We start from the raw sequence: 20,221 nt of genomic DNA on the forward strand, positions 1-20,221 counted from the left end.
AACCAATGTTGGATATTAGATTATTTTCTTCGCTAAGATTTCAGAATGAAAATGATAAAATTGTAATAAGTAAACAATCTACGTTCAAGTAATAAATTTTGATAAAGACCCTACCAGGTCGAAACGTCAATGAAATTATTAATATAAAAAAAACGATTTTCTCATTTTTACCTGACCTAAAGCCAAGAAAAAATTAAATAAAATATATATTGAGAGGTCAAAGAAAAGAATAAAAAAAAAACATATAGACCATCTAAAGTAAATACCTAATATAGTTTTGATTTCAAGACAGTTATTGTATTTGTAATATTTTTTTAAGGTTGAAAAATATATATTTTTTATTTATTTATTAATATCTCTGAAATTATCGAAATATATTTACTCATATCTTAGGATTGTGTAAAGTGACCTGAAAGAAAGCCAAAGATGCAATAATATACAGGGTGTTCCGTTTATAAAGATCCCATCATCCCGATCCACTCACACTTTTTTGAGCCACCCTGTAGAAGTTAAAATATTTTCCTGAAATACATTCTCGTTTAATATTCTCAAGTCTTTTAATCTAGGAGCTATGTTGAAAGTCCGACGCACTATATTTGAGCCCGACGCACTATTGTCGAACCCTGTATATGTATAATAAGATATTCCGAAAAATCTCCCGTTGTAAAAATTTGAAATATAGTCTCCCCTGTAGAGCATATGAAATATTTTTAACATTCAAAGCGAATATTATTAACTTTATCGAAAAAAAAACCTATTGTATGTTGGATGTATGGAATTTAGCAATGATAATGATAGAGATAGAGCATTCCAATAGTATAATAATCGACTGACTCTTACAAAAGTTTTTTTTCTGAATTAAAGTTTAAATTTAAATTAAATATTCCGAAAGCAACTAATGTAACAGGGTGTAAATGATGATTTGCAAGACATTCCGGAGATATATGCTTATAAAAAAGAAAAAAGATATTCGTGTTTTTTAAAAACATATTTTTTTCGAAAATCGCTCCGAAATATTGACATTTTTGATAACAATATCTGCTCCAATGGAAATATACCCAGATGTTGCAGTAATGCAACACCCGCCGCAAGAAATACATTACTTACATGGAGTATGTATTTTTATTTCTTATTACTCATGGCTTTCAACCCAAATATGTAATAACGCAAAAGTCTGGTTTGGCATTAAAGGTTAGTGGTACGGCGTTTTTTCGAGAAAGATTAAATTTAATTTAAGTGTGACTGATTTAGAGGAACTTTTAGGTTTATAAATAAACGAATTTTGAGGTCAGAACAGCTGTTGCTGTATAAGTTTATTTACGTTATGTATATATTTATATAACACGATACTACATCATCCTTATATGCTTTTAGACGTTATAATTTTCTACAACTCTTTTCAGTGTGATGTTCTTATTAAGCAAATTAAATAATTAACGAGATAAAGGGTAAAAGTTGACAGACAGATGCAGGGGTGGATGGGCCATATGGGAAAACGGGAAAATTCCCGGTGGGCCGGTGGAAAGATCAGAGCTTAAAAAAGATTGGATTAGTAAAAATTAAATGGTCAATCTTCTAACTAAAGTGACGTAAGATCCTTAGTGACTCCATAACTAACTAATCAATGGCATCAGTATAATCGTCAGTTGCTTTTAAACACCAATTTGTAAAATAACTATTGTAAAATGTCTTTCTCTGGGACACTTATAATTTTAATACTCATCTGTTGTTTATTCGGTTTGAAAAGTTTTATTATACAAGGTGAGTCTATAACTGCAAATATTTTCAGGGCTGGTAGATCTCGATAAAATAATTTTAATAAAACAATCGAGTTATTAAAGTTTGGAAATTAAAAAAAATAATTTGTGAGCTCAAATGAGTGGCTCAAAAAATATGAGCCACCTCAATTCTTCGGTATTTGCATCTCTTTTAGTGCCGTAATATCAGAGATTAAGAAACTATACCGTGGAAAAATTTGCGTTGAACAAGAAGTTCTAAAAAGTTTTCTAAAATATACAGGAAAATTTAAAAGAAAATGCTTGATTTTTAACATCTTTTTTGCAAAAAAAACTCATAGACGTGTTCTTGGGGTCGAAATATACCACCCCTGAAAATATTTGCACTTATTTAAGACTCACCCTGTATAGTTTTACCCACTATTCTTTTATTAATAACTAATAAATATGACTGACTGGCTGCAAAAAAGGACGAATAGCATTAGGTAAATTTAAATAGTCTCGATCTAAATGTATACTAAGAATACGATAGCGTAGGTTCACAACTGGGGGCCTCGGTGCAATATTTTTCGAGCTCCCCTTTGTAAAAAGGTAGACGAATTTGACGCGAACTCTGCGGTTGATGGAGAAAACATATCTATGCTTGGCTTGAATTGGGGACGGACTAAAAGCCAAGTCTAAATTGTTATTTAAAATGTTGCTAAAACGAATTTGCTAAAAATTACTGAGACAGCAGAGAAAAGTTAAATAAGGTTTAAACTAGATTAGATAATAAAATATTAATATGTCTCGAAAATCCAAATATTCTTATTAGGGACTGTAACATAGCAATACATCAGAACACATTTATATCTACTGCCTAGGTATTGCCTAGGTTTTTTTCGTTTGAGTCGTGGCATTATCAAACAAGATGCGAAATGTAGAAAAGTATAAAGGAAAAGTTTCGTGATAAGAACTAAAAAATACTGTAGTTTTAATGGCAATCCCGGTTCATTCAGTTAAAAACATGTGTACACGAGGAGGCTGCTGCTGTAGCAGAAAAGAGAGAATTTCTTTCTACAATGTGTAAGAAAGTATATACACGAAAAGCTAAAAATAATGTATTTCACAGAGGATTGGGTCAGCTGAACTGAATGAATCAAAAAGTCTTAAAGTTTCTCAAAATCGTGACTCAAAATCGTAGCCTATTCAAGATCAAATTACCGTTATCGATAACGGAAATAAGGCAGTAGAACCCTGTAAAACTGAAGCATATTGTAGTTCAAAATACATATTTATGTCCGATCCAATATTGGTCTTTACGAAATTTTTGATCAAGACAATTTATTCTTTTTTAAACCGGAGGCAAAATAGCTTTTTCACACGAGCAAAAAACACCCCTAGTTATATATTAATAAATAAAAAAATATGTTTCTTCGTTATCAAAGCCGGTAATGTCGCTAAGGAGACTTGGGCTATTGTAAATGACTTAAGGAATAAGACTTCTTCGTCTGGCACAGTCTTTAATTCACCTGAAGATTTAAACACTTACTTTGTTAATGTGGCTAAAAATTTAGTGAACACCATAACTCCTTCCCATGATTCACTTTCATATCTCCCTAAAGCAAATGAGAATTTACACGAGGCTTCTCCTCACGCCTGTAGTATTAGATGAGCTTCTTAGTACAATTAATAGTATTAAAAACAAATCCTCATCTGGGACTGATGGGCTTACTCTCAAAATGTTCTCTGAACTTCCTGAATGCACATTAAAACCATCTTACTACTTTAATTAACGAGTCATTCCAAAAAAGGAGTTTTTCAAACTGTCTTAAAACAGCAATAATTATTCTCTGTATAAAGGAGGTGATAAAGATGAAGCTTCGAACTATCGCCCAATTGCACTCCTGCCCACATTATCTAAGATCATTGAAAGATTGGTTAAAAAAGGTTTCTATCTTTTCTCCTTAAATATAAAATATAATTTTACTACCCATCAATTTGGATTTCTAAGTAACAGTTGCACAAATGATGCTATGTTCGACCTTTTAATAATGCATACTCTAGCCTGAATAACCATCACTCTACAGCAACAATTTTCTGTGATTTCTCTAAGGCTTTCGATTGTGTAAATCATAATATCTTAATTAACAAATTGCAATACTATGGTTTCAGGGGGAGTGCCGCTCAGATAAGCTTAAGTCATATCTTGGCAACATATAAGGCAGCTTGTGAGGATTGATACGTCTATGTCTTCTTGTAAGCCTATAGAATGTGGTGTCCCTCAGGTTCAGTACTTGGCCCTATTTTGTTTCTAGTGTTTATCAACGACATTGCAAATCTGGACATTAGCGGTAAAATCTGCCTCTTTGCGGACGATACTAGTTTCACTTGGAGCGGCCCAGATGTTACGGCGCTATATGATACTATATCCAATGACTTACGCACCATTAAGTCTTGGTGCGATTCTAATCTCCTCTATGCCTCAACCTATCAAAAACTAAAGTTTTGTCATATAAAAGTACTATACAACCTTTTACCTTAATAACACTACTATTAACGTCGTGGACTCTGTGAAATTCTTATTACTTCTTGTGAACAACTCGTTAAAAATGGGACTCTCACATTGAAGCTCTATCAAAAGAAACTAAGCGCTGCCTGTTTTGCGCTAAGATCAATTTCTTAGGAACTTAACTTCTCAACCTCTAGAATAGCCTATTATGCCCTTTTTGAGTCACATCTTTGTTATGCCCTTCCATTCTGGGGTACTTGCTGCGCAACAAAATTTGATCGTTTTTCATACTTCAAAAGAGAGCAGTTCGATATTTATTGGGACTGAACAGGTAGAGACTCACTGCCAGAATTTTCTTTAAAAATTTGAAAATGACTCTTCCTTCTTTTATTCATTTTGAATCCGTTTGCTTAATCCGGCAAGCACATATCTGCTATTCCCGAAAGGCCATCTCATAACTATCCACTTAGGAATGCAGAGCACGATCTTTATCCTGCCAACCCCGAGCTCAGAACTAGTTAAGGGTTCAATACTGTACAATGCCAAAAAAATGTACAATCATCTGCCTTTGAATATCAAAATGTTTTCATTCTTTCCCTGCATTTCGCAAGGCTCTAAAATCATACCTACTGAGAGAGCCCCATAATCACTGGTAAACGACTTTGTTGATGTTTGATTATGAACAATTTTTGAATTTTAAAATTTTGATCATCTCACACACTGGTCAAAGGTCAAGTATTTAATATTCTATAACTTTAAAATTATATCTATTTACTGCGTACTGTTCTAAAATTGTCCATGTATATTCTTTTTGTAATTTTAAAGACTTAAATTTTTTTGAATTGTATTATTTGTATTGTGTATTTTTTGTTGTTTGTATTTTTTTGTGATTTTGTTGTTTGTGAGTGCTTTGTCGATGAAGCTGTTTTGGCTTTTTGCACAATAAAGCGTTGTTTGTTTGTTATGGTCTTGGATTTTTGTGGATTTGGGCCGGTTGCCTGTTTTTCCCGGGCCGGTTTCTACTTCCCCATCCACCCCTGGACAGACGGACGGACAGACAACGAAGTGATCCTATGTTTCTGATTTTAAAGGAATTTCCGGATCCTAAAGGTTCCGATTTTTTTCTTTTGAGGTACGGAACCCTAAAAAGAAATAATTAAATCCTCTGTTCCAGTGGTGAAATATCCAGTTTCTCCAGTAATAAACTTGCTATATATGTATATAGCCATCAGTGTGTTAAACAACAATATTTCCATATTTATCGAATAGAATAGGAATTCCTGTTTTCCATTTATAGTATACTTGACCTTAACATTGAATGTCGGATCAAATAGGTCATCTAAATGTTTATCTTCTGTTTAATGTGTTAGTTAAATTTCGTTGAAATTTGTTTTTAGAGTAGGTAAGGTAGAGTAACATAAAACCCTTAAGGTTAGCTTACAAAATAACTAATTAAATATGATACTAGGTACGAGTAGTAGTAAAAATGTAAAAACAACGCTTTTTATTTTATATGAAAAAGTTAAGCGACGTTAGACGATGCGAATGGATGGACGGGTGAACGCCTGGAAACTCTGTCGTGCTGTTGTTCCATGGCAAGAGTGTAAAATCTATTGACACGCACTGCTTATTCCCACCGACCGGTTCGAGGCCGGATGAGATCGGATATCTCGTGAGTAAAAGTCGATGTAGACACTGACCAAGTTGGTATAGGCCATTGACAATGATATGGCCGAGGACCGCGGTTCGGATTCCGTGTAAACAAAGCAGGCCTCGTCCAGATTAGCCTTAGCAGAAAACAAAAATGTTAAACACCGCTTTGAAGATATTTCTCTGGCTGTCATGGCAATGCCTGGGGGCTTCACTTATAGGATATTGACGTCCTTATCCATGCTCCATTTATCTTCAATTTCCAGGGTCCGTAAAAACACATTTCACAGCCTGTTCCTATTCGATCCCTTTCATAAAAATATTAAACTCATTAATAATGAGTAATACCTTCATCATACTAAAGTCTACGGCTGGACGTAGGCTTCCCTCGTTTGCTTCCATAACTCCCTATCTTAAGCTACATATTTGCATCCAGTTACTGTGGAGTCGTAATGCCATCTGGTTGGAGGACGGCCTCTGCTCCTGAACGCATCATCTCTTAGTCTCCATTCAATTATTTTCTTATTCTGTCCATCAGTCATCGTCTAGCCTTGCAATGTGCCCAACTTTGAGAAACACCTCGCTGTAGTATTGAGTAATAAAAAGGATTGGAAGAAAGAGACGCTTACTCAGCATATAAAAGACCATACCATCATGTGGTATACGGATGCTTCCAAAACCAAAGCAGGGACAGGGATAGGAGTATTTGGGCAGAAAACTGAATACTCGAACCAATGGGCACCTACCCCAGCCATCCTTTAGGCAGAAATTTGCGCTATCGAAAGATGCGTACAATTTATCTTAGATAGGAACTATCGAAAACAGGAAACTGCCATCCTATCCGATAGTCAACAGCACTTAACGCGATCAACTCAGTAACCATCAACTCGAAGTTGGTCAAAAGGCTGCCTGGAGAAGCTCAACCAATTAGCAAAGAAAATAAAGTCCTCCTACTCTGGGTGCCTGCTCACCAAGGGATAGAAGGCAATGAAAAAGCAAATGATCTAGCTAGAAAAGGAGCGAACACTCCACTAACTGGACCAGAACCGTTCTGTTTTCCAAACGGAACCAACTGAAAGCGGAACGGAAGAATCTGGAAGACTCCATCCGTAACTTGAATGGGTGTCCTCCAACGGTCTAAGACACTCGAAAAAGTTCCTTAGAACTTATGACCGAGAAAAAATCAAAGGTTTTCCTTGATTTAAGTAAAAACAATCTTCGGATTGTCACGGGGTTTCTAACAGGACACTGTCTCCTCAACGAACACCTCAGTAGGCTGAAACTGAGAAACAACGGCGAATGCAGATTTTGTGGGGAAAATGGGGAAACACCAGAACACCTTATCACTGAGTGCGCCGAGACGGCGACCATTCTTGCCATGAACCTTGGTACGTCTGATGTCGAGGATGGAGAGCTGGCCTCTGTGGAGCCGTCTCAGATACTGGCTTTTCTTATATGATGAGGGGGGAAAAAGAAAGGGGAACACACAATATATCTATAAGGTCGCGGTGATTAACTCCCCTCCTAAACATTCTACATTCTACAATGTGCCCTAATTCTATTTCAAAGTAGTTATTTTCTCTATGGCATCCATGACTCCCCGTACATCGATATTCGGTACTTTGTCTCTCAGAGATAGCCCCAACACTAATCTTTCCATTGCTTTTTGCCTTATTCTGATTTTGCTTACTGTTTTCTTGGTTAATGGTAGGGTCTCCGCACCATACGTTACAACAGGTAGTACGCATTGATTGAATACCATTCTCTTCAAACATATGCCAGATACCTTACAGTTCAATATAAATCATTTTATTTTAACGTCTCTAACTTCCTTAAGAATCCATTTCACTGGTCCGAAAAAGTAACAAAATAAGCGTTCGGCATTTAACGTTTTATGTAAAACTGGCTAGGTATTTACAAATGAAGAAGAAAATTAAAGATGAAGAATATCCTTTATCCGTATTGTAGCACATTTTTAGACAACTATATATTTCCTTCGGCCACACACTCGCTTTACCCGACCCCTGAGAGCGACCCGAACAGTACAGCGTAATAGACTCTTAATATTCATTTTCCAATTCATATCTATGAAGAATTTTTTAGCCGACCATACCAACAGGTATGGTAGGCAATTAAATTAACAAAAAATTTTTTTAATGAGTTATTTGGGTCATAAATGACCTAAATATTTTCATGGTGTCTGTCTGTCCGTCTGTAACACGATAACTAAAAAACCGCTAAATCGATTTTAACCAAATTTGGCACAAAGATACTGTGGCACCCAAGAATCTGGCCATTAGTTTTTGGTGGGGGTTGGGGGGTTGGTAAGGGGGTATGGGAGGGGGTTAAAAATCTTAAAACATCGTAACTCCAATATTACAGTAGCTAGCGAAAATCGGTTTTCAATTTAAGATTAGGAATAATATTTGCAACAAAATTTGTCAAAGTCGCAGCTTTTGAGATATTCCGTGTTTCCGTAGTCCGTTTTTGAGAAAATCCGTGTGGAGAACTCCAAACCCCATCGGACGCGACCCCAGGTGGCGGATAGGGGAAATAACCGCGGATCAAAATTGGAAAAATTCCTTTACTTTGAAACTAAAAGAACCTTAGACAAGGAAAGAGAGGGGACAGGTAACACGGCAGCTGAAAGTGAGGCAAGTTGTCACCACACGAAATTCTCCAATGGCGTAGCATCAGAAATTAGCTTGTACCTAGACGGTACAAAATATGTATTAAAACGTAAACTAATATATCGTTCATTTTGAGTGACGCATATACAATTTTGTATTTTATAGTCTCACTTATAATATTAGAATATCTAGGTATGCAAAATTTATTTAACAGTCACAGTGGACTGATTATCAAGACAATTATTTATTTATTAACGTGTGTATAATGTATAATTAAATAAAAAATAATGTAATAACATATGTTTAAACGTGTATATACATATATACTGTATGATCGAAAAAAACGGCGTCTTGTTTGTTGGAAATGACAATTTCACAAATGAATATTAAGAAGTACATTATTCATTGAATCCGTAAGCAAGTGTGAAGGGAATTGACTAGATTCATTATTATACCGCATAATCGAAAAAAAACGACATCCAGTTGGCTTGTAAATTACGATCGATGATATTCCCCATATAATTCTACATATAAAATGACATAAAAACTATACAAAACGACATCGAAAAATACGGCGTCAGAGATAGCTATGAAATGAAGATCGCTGTCATTTTATATGTAAAATTATATGGGAATGTCGTCGATCGGCATCTACAAGCCAACTGGACGTCATTTTTTTTCGACCATACGGTATAATAATGAATCTAGCCATTCCCCTTCACACTTGCGTACGGATTCAATGAATAATGTAATTTTTAATATTTGTTACCTTCAATCATAAGAATATCCTAATTTTCCACAAAAAAATAAACAATTCTAGAGCTTTGTGTTATTTTATTTATTTTTAAATTTTTATTAATTACTCACTGAGACTATTATTATACACCTAAAGTAGCCCACCACAAGTTTGTCCATCCCCAGCAAATCTTGGCAGGTAAATTTAAGTTTTATATAACAACTATACATATAGATTTTTTATCACTAGAATTTTTAATTTTTTTTATAGTTTACAATTATTTTACATATTTGATAACAATACTTTATACATTTTTTTACATGTAAAATATATAAAAAAAGTTTATTGCAGAAATTGTATTTCTCTGATTATAATTCCCTACGCCACTGGAGAAATCCATGCTGAGTAGCATTATTTATAGTTTCAAACATTAATTATAATAAAGGATATTGAAAATAGTACTTGGAATTATTAAAAATAGTTTGGTTTGGATGTGGTACAAAACATATTAAAAGCATTTTACATATTTTTACTGCTATAATGAAAAAATGCACATTTTATGACCACATAACAAAAGTCGTGTATCGATTTTTACCTGTGAAATGTAATTCCAGCCACTTTTTTCTCGCTTCGGCCTTTGCAGCCATACGCTGGACATCTCACCATACTAAACAATACAGTTTATAAATTTAAAACAAAACAGTTGTCACAAAAAACATAAAAATTCTCTCGGTGTCACCTCGAAATCTTGTCACCAAAGTATGGCCACCGATCGAATTTTGGCCTCCGTAGCCATCCCCTCTCTTTCCTTGTCTAAGAAAAGAACTGCCTACCAACTTTTTATTAAAATATTTTAGTATGGGCGGCTATATGTGCCTCCCGGCGCAAATTTTTTTACTTGCTTTAGGACTTTAGGGAAATCTCATCACCCTCTGTTTTTTACGTATATAAATGACTCCCTGTCTATGATACGTCTATGGCATCAACTGTCATGTTCGATTAGCTTCCCGACGACAAGAACTAGACCGACTACAAAGTTTTCATGACGCGACAAATTTTCGCTCTACGCTTTACTGTCGCCGGTAGTTCGGTAATTTTCCTGCCATTTTAAAAAGAGAACGCGCTTCAATCGAACCCAAATCGAAAAAAAAACGGCTGATAAAAAATACCGGTTAGGAAATAGCTTTCTTGGAGCTTTGCTAATGGCTTTTTAGTTCGATAAACTAGATTGTTTTCGACTGAAGTAGTGTTAAACGGGCAAAATACAAGCGTAATGTTTGCTACAAATAACTTGAAACAACAATAAAAAGGCAATGTTTAAGTCTGTTATAAACAAAGGTGTTCTCGATTTAGTAGAATTACATATTTGAACTCGTTTGTTTATTTTTTATTTTACTTTCAATTGAAATGGCGTTCGCAGGTTTCGTCTTTATCGAGGCTTACAAGGAAAATACACGTCAAAACGTCGGCATTTTTTAAAGGTTGTTTAATTCCTGGGCCTAAACCTCGATTTTTGACCGAGATCTACAGAACGCAACACAAAACCAACTATTTTACAGTCTTTTTCGATAAATTGCAATAGTGTCACTGTTAAGTTCTGCCACAATTTCATTCTAGATTTACTACCTTTCTACAACTATCAGTAGTGGAATAAATAATTAATAACATAAAATAAGCTTAGTAAAGACTGAAAAATCCACAAAATTTCAAATCAAATTCAAATGTGTCAAATGAATCGTCAAACAGAACTGTTAATAATCCCCACCCTAGGGCCTCCGTCTACCATGCATGAATACATGGATAGCATTATACTCCTTCCTAAATATTTTTCTTCAAAGGCTTATTATTCCTCTAAAACTTTTACATATCTATTGCTGTTCTCATCTCTAGGTTACATTCTCCAGTCGTATCCATTTCAAACAGTTAAAGAATTAACCTTCCATATATCCTTTTGTTTACCATATACAGGGTGCTACAAATTCGAGGTACGAGCACTGGTATCTCGGAAACCGTAAGAGATACGAAGATGGTTAAATTGGGGCAAAGTTGCGCTCTAGGATGTTCACCAAGATGCCATCAAAAAAGTTTTGAAAATTTCAAGAATTGCCGGATTTTTTGAAAATCGATATTATTTTTTCCAGTCGTTACTTTTTAGAAAATCAAAAAACTAATTGCATATTCTCATAGCCACGTTATTAGGGCTAACTGATAGCATTTTTAGATTTTTAAATTATCTGATAATTTGTGGGATACAGAGGCCAACTTGATTTTTTTAAATACGGACCTGCATTTTTTATTTCAGATTTTGAAAGAACTCGGTCTCCTGAGTACAATGATATGCCACACTTAATATTTTTTTTTTATTTCGGACATTCGAACACAATTTAATTAAACTAATTTCAAGTCCGGCTCTGGTTTTTCAAATATTTAATCTATTCATTGTTAAAATATTGATAAGCTTTCAAACTCAACAATGACGTGGGGTAAAACATTGAATACGGAAAATCAAATGCAATAAAATATTATAAAATTATTGGGCATTACTTGACGTCATTTTTAAATGTGATATCAATACATTTCAACATTTACAATAAAGAGCACAGAATGTATTCGGAAGTATAAGAAGAAGATATGTTTAAAGAGCTATAAATAAGATTGAACGAAAAATACATTTGTGCATAAGGGACGGTGATAACCCTTTCGAACATGTAGAACATTGGAAACTAGTTTGTAGAAGTTGATTTATTTACAATAACTACGATTAATATTATGCATATTATTAGAACGTACACGGAGATTTCAAATTCACAATAAAAAAAGTTAAAAATAATATTTTCAAATTGCTGACCTGGATATTATTTATTTGAATTTTTCAATTGGCTTGATTTTTCTTATTCAATGTTAATTAGCGCTGATCAATATTGTTGAGATGAATATAATCAGATTAAATAATTTAAAAAACCAGAGTCGGACTTGAAATTATTTTAAATAATAATTAAATAGTTTTGTCATTCTTACGGTACCTAAAACAAAAAAAAAGTATCAAGTGTGACATATCATTGTACTCAGGAGACCGAGTTCTTTCACAACTTGGAATAAAAAATGCAGGTCCGTATTTAAAAAAAATAAGTTGGCCTCTGTATCTCACAAATTATCAACTAACTTGAAAATCTAAAAATACTCTCAGATAGCCCTAATAAAGTAGCCATGAGAATGTGCAATTAGTTTTTTGATTTTCTAAAAAGTAACGCCAGGAAAAAATAAAATTGATTTTGAAAAAAATCCAGCAATCCTTGAAATTTTTAAAACTTTTTTGATGGCATCTTGGTGAACATCCTAAAGCGCAAATTTGCCCCAATTTAACCATCTTCGTATCTATTACGGTTTCCGAGATACCAATGCTCGTACCTCGAATTTGTAGCACCCTGTATAGCCTAGTTCAGAGCCCGATGTTTGCCAGGCTATTGCATTGGTACAGGACGTGTTCTGCATTTTCTTCTTCTGCTTGACAGAATCTGCACAAACATGGTTTTGTCTGTTAATAGCTTCAGCTTTAAATGCCTGAGCTTGATGAATGATTGAGCTTGCAATGTCTCGATTGTAGTAGATCCACTATCCAGTTTTTGTTTATCAAGTCGTCTGTTGTAAAATTTAACGAGTGTTTTTTTCACCTTCCATATAACTCTTTGATAATGGCTTATCGTTGCCTAGTACAAAGAACTGTATCCAGACTGTAGCTTTGAAACAGAATGCGTTCTGTCCTTTCTGGCTCTGATTGATAAAATCTACATATGACTCCGTCCGTCAATCCCATCAGATTTAATTGCCTCTTGAGTTTGCAAAGCCCTGTTAGTAGACAACAGAGCTTTAACAGTTTTGACAGTTTTCTGTCGTCAGTTTTTCCACCATTTCTAATGATTTGTTGGCCACCCATTGTTTTGAGGCCTTTTTTGTAATTGCTTTTGCAGTACCCTCGGCAGTACCTCAGAAGGATTCTGGACGTATAAAGGGATGGTTGGATGTTTGGATAAGCCTTGTTTGGCCATTCCATCTGTTTCTTTCTTTGCCCTGTTGACATATTTGAATTTCTGTGAATTTGAAATAGCCAGTTGTGCATCTATACTGATATATAAAATCCTTAAGTGACTGACATACTGATTAATCACGATCCTGCTGAAACTACTCAACGTAAGAAGCTTAATTTTGGCATACAGGTTGATTCTAGGGTGTAGAGGTTCGATAAGAAGGGATTTTTCGAAATTCTAGTTCCAAGAGGGTGAAACCACCCCTCAAATATTACAATATATTTTACATAAAAAACGGTCAAGTTTCCGAAAAAACGCCTAAACACGTATATTTTATTTTGTTTTTTTACATATTTTAAGATTTTTTGGAAATGTATACAGGGTGTTTTGAAAAATCTGGTCATTGATTAATCACGATCCTGCTTAAAGCGCTTGACGTAAAAAGCTGATTTTTGAAAAACAGTTTGACTTTAGGGTGTAGAGGTTCGATAAGAAGGGATTTTTCGAAACTCGAATTATAAGGGGGTGAAACTATCCCTCAAATATTAAAATATTTTTTATTTAAAAACCGGTGAGTTTTTCGGAAAAACTCTTAAACACGTATATTTTATTTTGTTGTTTTACATATTTTAAGATTTTTTATAAATTTATACAGGGTGTTTCATAAAATATGACCAATGAGTAATCACGATTCTGGTTAAACTGCTTGACGTTTAAAGCTGATTTTTGGCAAACGGATTGACTGTGGGGTGTAGAGGTTCGATAAGGAGGGGTTTCTCGAATCTCAAATTCCAAAAGGGTGAAAACATCCCTCAAATATATCAATATTTGTTATTTAAAAAACGGTTAGTCTTTCGGGAAAACGCTTGGACAAGCATAATTTATTTGTTTTTTTTACATATTTTGAAATTTGTTAAAAAATCACACAGGGTGTTCCAAGTTGGGTAATTTCTTAACCACGATTCTGCTTAAACTGCTTGACGGAAAAAGCTTATTTTTGGCAAACGGATTTTTCGAAAGTCAAATTCCAACGAGATGAAACTACCCCTTAAATATTATCAAGTTATATAATAATATCGCCATATTGTTTTTTCCCATGCTGACATAAATGTGAGAAAATTTTATCCAGTTTGTATGATAATGGAAATTATTGCTTTGCTTTATCATCACTATTACAAATTATTAATTCGACGCGAACGGAGCCGCTGGTACACGCTATTAGTTTCTATATATATTTTTTATTCTTTCTTGTTTGTTTCATAATTGGTTTTATGCAATTGCAAGGTATATAAATCTGGCAAGACGTTGTGTGAGGGGACCTGAATTACAGTGAGGTTATTCGGAATCTTAGGAAAATACTTCAGAAAATATTACTCGAACAGCATACGACAGTACCCAGATTAAAAATATCGACGACTTTTAACTAGAACGACTTTTAACTAGTAAGAAATTATATGTATATTTTAGTAAAAATGTATGTTCTTTAATTTAAATGCCGTACCTTTAATGAATGCTCGCTTTTAATGTTCATATTTAACACATCAAAGAAATTATTTTTGGTGAATAGTCATATGTCAGTGATGTCACAAAAACAATCGTTATTTGAACAAATAGCTATTAAAAATAAGCGTTAATTTTTTTATTGTTTTTTTCTTGTAAAACATTTAAAATTCCTATGTGAATAGGTTATTTATTTCTTTACTAATAATGCATAAAACACCTTTTATTTTCTTAATTTAAAAAGCGAATACATTATGTTTTAATATTAGTCATTTTATGACAAACTCACGATAATCAATTTTTATTCGTTATTCGTTTAATAATATAATTGGGAACATAAGCTGCTTATTTTATGAAAACGTTCACGAAGAGTTCAACTCCCAATAAGTATCATTTGGAGGACTGCCTCCATTTTCATTACTAATAACGAGGTAAACCCATATTTTACGTCTTTGGGCGGTTTCTGTTAGAGCTGTGATAAAAATAAGCTTTTATATTACAACCCCGCCACAAACTTGGTTTTAGAGAAAAAAAAATTATAACACGAAAATGAAAGTCATATTGAATTTCTCCAAAAAAGCCCTATGGGCATTTCTCCACTGTAAGAAAATCTACAAAATAAAATAGTTATTTTTATTTTGTAGATTTTTTTTTCATGCATCTGTAGATGCTAGTAATGTGTGTATATGGCAATCGCTTCTTTGAGTTTAAAGAACATACGTAAAAATTAAAAACAAATTAAAAAATAATCATACAGAAAGTTTGAAGCTTTTTAGTTTTACCTTACTAAGTAATTAATTGTTATCAGGTAAAATAGTAATTGTTAATTTTCAAGTTTAAATTGATATAATGTCATTTTAACAGAACGTCAACGGTTTTTATAGACGTATCTGTTTAAAAAAAAACTAAAGTTTTTATTTAGATATTTTAAATAGGTTTTTTCGTTGTTCTTTGTGTTTGGTTGTAGTACTTGTAGTTGGTACTTCTCGAAACGTTAAGCATTTTTTTGTCCGTTAGGTAAATTTGTTTATTAATAAACCACTGCTGACAATTTGTCTTCGTTGGATAGTTGGATAAAGCAGCAGTGTTTACAAAAAATAACTATTGAGAGAAATTTTACTTTGAAAAGTACCAAAAGACTTGATTTATCGCTTAAATTTTTGAAGAACCACTGGATCTTTTCTGCGTTTTCTTTCTTGTAAATTTGATCTACTACCTATGTAGCCATATTATGAAGATTTTATGTTTTTAAGAAAAAAATTAAAAAAAATCCAAAAATTTTTTCAAAAAATTCCAAATTTTCAAAATTATTTTTTCGCGAAAAAAAGAACCATAGTGTTCTTGAGGTCGAAATAAACTATTCCTAAAAATATTTGCACATCTTTCTAAATATCAGTTACTTCAGTTTTGAATATTTTAAAAAGAACAACAATGTTCCTTTTAAAATATTTTGGAAATTTGGGCACTGGGTACAAATCCAGTACCCAATCTTTACGGACACTCTAAATCATATTTTATTTACTACAATACTTTCAGAAATCAACTGAAAATAACACATATAAATATTAAAGAAACATACATCTGGGGACGTTTTTACTATCTATAAATTAGCTGTAACAAATAACTTTAATTTCAATACATCACTTTAATACGACACACAGAAAAATAGAAAAACATTCACAAAATATTCAGCAATATCCGATAAATAATTATTAAATAATTGATACTCAAACAAAATTATATATTACACTCAGTAAATGCAAAAAACGCAACGGAGAAATTTTTGGTAAAATTTAAAGTGTTATATTTTTGTTATTTTTAGCCCTATTTTCATAAATTTTTTAGCAAGCTGTATATAATTATGTCAAGTGTAATTTGTAAACTCAGTTTTTTATAAACTTTAGTATTTGCCATATTATACAGGGTTAATCAAGGGGTTGTTTTTTTACCTTAACTTTAAAACACCCTGTGCAATAATTTCGTGTGTAAATTTTCCTATAATATAATTTTACGGTCAAAACGATCTCTTCTGAGCATTTTGTTTTTTGATTTATGCCAATAGATGCTTTGGTTAATTTTTAAGAGTGAAATGAACTTGCCACCAACAATTTGCAATTTTTTCAATTATCATTTCTTTTTGAAGTTATTTTTTAATAATATGACAAGGCGGCTTTGGTGATTATTGTGAATTATGTACTACTATGAACTGCCCATCATGTTCGACGTTTGGGAAATGCTTGGCAGGAGGGTCAGAGGTCGCCAAGCGGTACCAGCTTCATTAAATGAACTTTGCTTGGGCCTTGGTCCTTAAAGAAGAATGGGAAAACATGACGCAATATATGATATATACAGCCTTAATGACAGTATATGAACGGACATATAAAGGCAGTTATAGCAGCAAAGGGGGGCAATACAAAGTATTAGCGTATTTTTTACAATTTTTTTTTCTACTTGTATACTTGAGTATTACAGATGTTTTCTTTAAAGTTCTGTTATCGTTATTATTGTTTATTAAAACCAGGACTGTATCGTTAGTCTTTAACGTTTTTTTTTTAATTTAATAGAGTATACAATACAGCGTAATATGACGTTACTACAATAGTGCCCAAAACCATCTCGTCATATTAAAAACTTACATCAAAAAGTAACGATAATTGAAAAAAATTGCAAATTGATCGTGATCAGTTCATTTCGCTCTTAAGAATTAACCAAGGAATGTATTGAAATTAATAAAAAAACAAAATGCTCTGACCGACATGGTTCTGACCGAAAAATGATATTTTAGGAAAATTTACACACGAAATTATTGCACGGAGTGTTTTAAAATTGGGGTAAAAAAACAACCCCTCGATTAACCCTGTATATTATACAGGGTTAATCGAGGGTTGTTCACCACATACGACACGGAGTATTGTAGCTAAATTATTAGATTTTTACAAATTGTAAGTTTTGGGTTCATTGAAGGAGTATTAGAGCTACAATTTAAACATATTTTTACAAGATACAGAGTGACCCAAATAAATAAAAAATATCAAAGTTATATTTTTTTAAATGGAACACCCTGTATATTATGACATTTTTAGTTTCCACGATTAAAATAATTAAGGTTTATAACACTTAAACCTTACCGTTTTTGAAATATTTTCAATTTTGTGAAATTGCAGTAAAAATTTTAAGGCTTCATTTCTCCAAGGGTATCAAAGTTTTTAATACTGAATATTTACTGAAGTCTATTTATTGATCAGATATTTTGTTGCAATAATAAAAATAATACCACCTTATACAGAGTGTCTAAAAATTTATTTTAAATTATTTCTAGCTTTAAACGGCAATAACTTGTTTAATTTAAATGGAACGCACTGTATATTTTAGGAGAATCAGATGCACAATTTAATTGTCTATCAAATTGTATTATACCACTTTTTACCTATTCCTTCAAGTTTTCGGCGAAAATGCATTTTCTTATAATTTAGACATCATTTATCAATATACTCATGGAATATTGACATTTTAGATTGTTTTTAAAGCAACAAATCTACAAAATGTACAGGCTAGTAATATTATCGTTTTTAGCAAAATGATAATATTACTAGCCCATTTGTATGCAAAAAGAAAATTATTTAAATCTTCATAAAAGAGTATACCATTAATTAAACATACCACCATTATTTCCGCCCAAATACTAATTAATTACATACTTAATTATGTTCGTTAATAAATTATTCTAAATAAATGTGGATTTGAATCAGAAGTCAATATAATAATAAATTTTTAAGGTGTTAGTTTTTACCCCACTGTCTAATACACACACAAAATTCAGTTTTTTAGTATTTGGAGCAATTATTATTAATCAACGCAAACAGTTAATGTAGTTTGAATACTGGAATCATATTAATTGATCTTCTTTAACAAATATTTAAACAGTTTTTTTTTTATTTTCTTAACGAAATAAACAAACTATATCGACAATATTAATACCTGTACTCTTTAAAAATTTGGTACATGTTTAAAAATAATCTAAAATGTCAGTATTCCATGGGTATCTTGATAAACGAGTTCTAAATTACAAGAAAATGCATTTTCTACGGAAACTTGAAGAGATAGGTAAAAAATGGTATAATACAATTTGATAGACAATTAAATTGTGCATGTGATTCTCATAAGATATACAGGGTGTTCCATTTAAATTAAACAAGTTATTGCCGTGTAAAGCTAGTAATTATTAAAATAAAATTTTAGACACTCTGTATAAGGTAGTATAATTTTTATTATTGCAACACAATAACTGATCAATAAATAAACTTCAGTAAATATTTAGTACTAAAAACTTTGATACCCTTGGAGAAATGAAGCTTTAAAATTTTTACTGCAATTTCACAAAATTGAAAATATTTCAAAAACGGTAAGGTTTAAGTGTAATAAACCTTAATCAAATTTACCTTTATTTTAATCGTAGAAACTAAAAATGTAATAATATACAGGGTGTTCCGTTTAAAAAAATACAACTTTGATATTTTTTATTTATTTGGCACACTCTGTATCTTGTAAAAATATTCTGAAATTGTAGCTCTAATAGTCCTTCAACGAACCCACAACTTACAATTTGTAAAACTCTAATCGTTTAGCTACAATACTCCGTGTCGTATGTGGTGAACAACCCTGTATATGCCAAATACTAAAGTTTATAAAGAAACTTAGTTAAGGTAAAAAAACAACCCCTCGATTAACCCTGTATAACATGCTAAATACTAAAGTTTAAAAAGAAATTTACTTTACGAATTAAAATTGTTCTAATTATATACAGCTTACTAAAAAATTCATCAAAATAGGGTTAAAAATAACAAAAATATAACACTTTAAAAATTGGACAAAAATTTCTTCGTTGCGTTTTTTGCATAATAAATTCAAAACTAACAATAAACATACATCATACCTGCGGCATTTTTCTAACAATCTACCACCCTACCGACCCAGAAAATTGGGCACACCAAACACACCACACAAAATATCCACCAAAATACCTATCGGTAAAAAGAAGCGGTTTCTTGTCGCGATTTCAAAACGAGTCGAACGGACCCGCCAACGCTCCGCTCGTTCGCTGACCTTTACCGGACGCCTTGGCCAAAGAAACTGCTAGCAGGAGGCGGGAGCGTTCCTGCTGTTGCCTGTGCTCTCTGAGCATCGGCAGCGAAACGGTCGGTGGTAGAACGCGACGGACGAGGTGAAATGACGTCGGTGAGGGTTGAGGGTGGATTAGGGAGGGTGAAAGGGTATAAATTGAGAGATTAGAATTAAGCAACTCTCATTTATGTTATTGCAGTTGCTATAAAATTGGTTTTAATTGAATCTTATTGTAGGTGTCTTCAATGTTCGATATAATCGTTTAATCTAAAATTAATGGGAAGATTAGTAAAATCAATCATAATGACTAAACCCCGAAGATGAAACATGAA

At 32.7% G+C, this 20,221-nt stretch overlaps 1 protein-coding gene across 1 annotated transcript in view; it reads right to left on the reverse strand.

Annotated features, from left to right (window-relative positions):
- Positions 1-19,907, reverse strand: part of LOC115889641 (cAMP-dependent protein kinase type I regulatory subunit) — a 100,781-nt gene extending 80,874 nt beyond the window's left edge. The window contains exon 1 of the mRNA XM_030909689.1: positions 19,702-19,907. Coding sequence (XP_030765549.1) covers positions 19,702-19,710 — 9 coding nt within the window. The 5' untranslated portion in view covers positions 19,711-19,907. The remainder of the gene's footprint in view (positions 1-19,701) is intronic.
- Positions 19,908-20,221: the final 314 nt, after the last annotated feature.

Source organism: Sitophilus oryzae, unplaced genomic scaffold (genome assembly GCF_002938485.1).
Source record: "Sitophilus oryzae breed Bouriz unplaced genomic scaffold, Soryzae_2.0 scaffold_817_pilon_pilon, whole genome shotgun sequence".
Classification (NCBI taxonomy): domain Eukaryota; kingdom Metazoa; phylum Arthropoda; class Insecta; order Coleoptera; family Curculionidae; genus Sitophilus; species Sitophilus oryzae.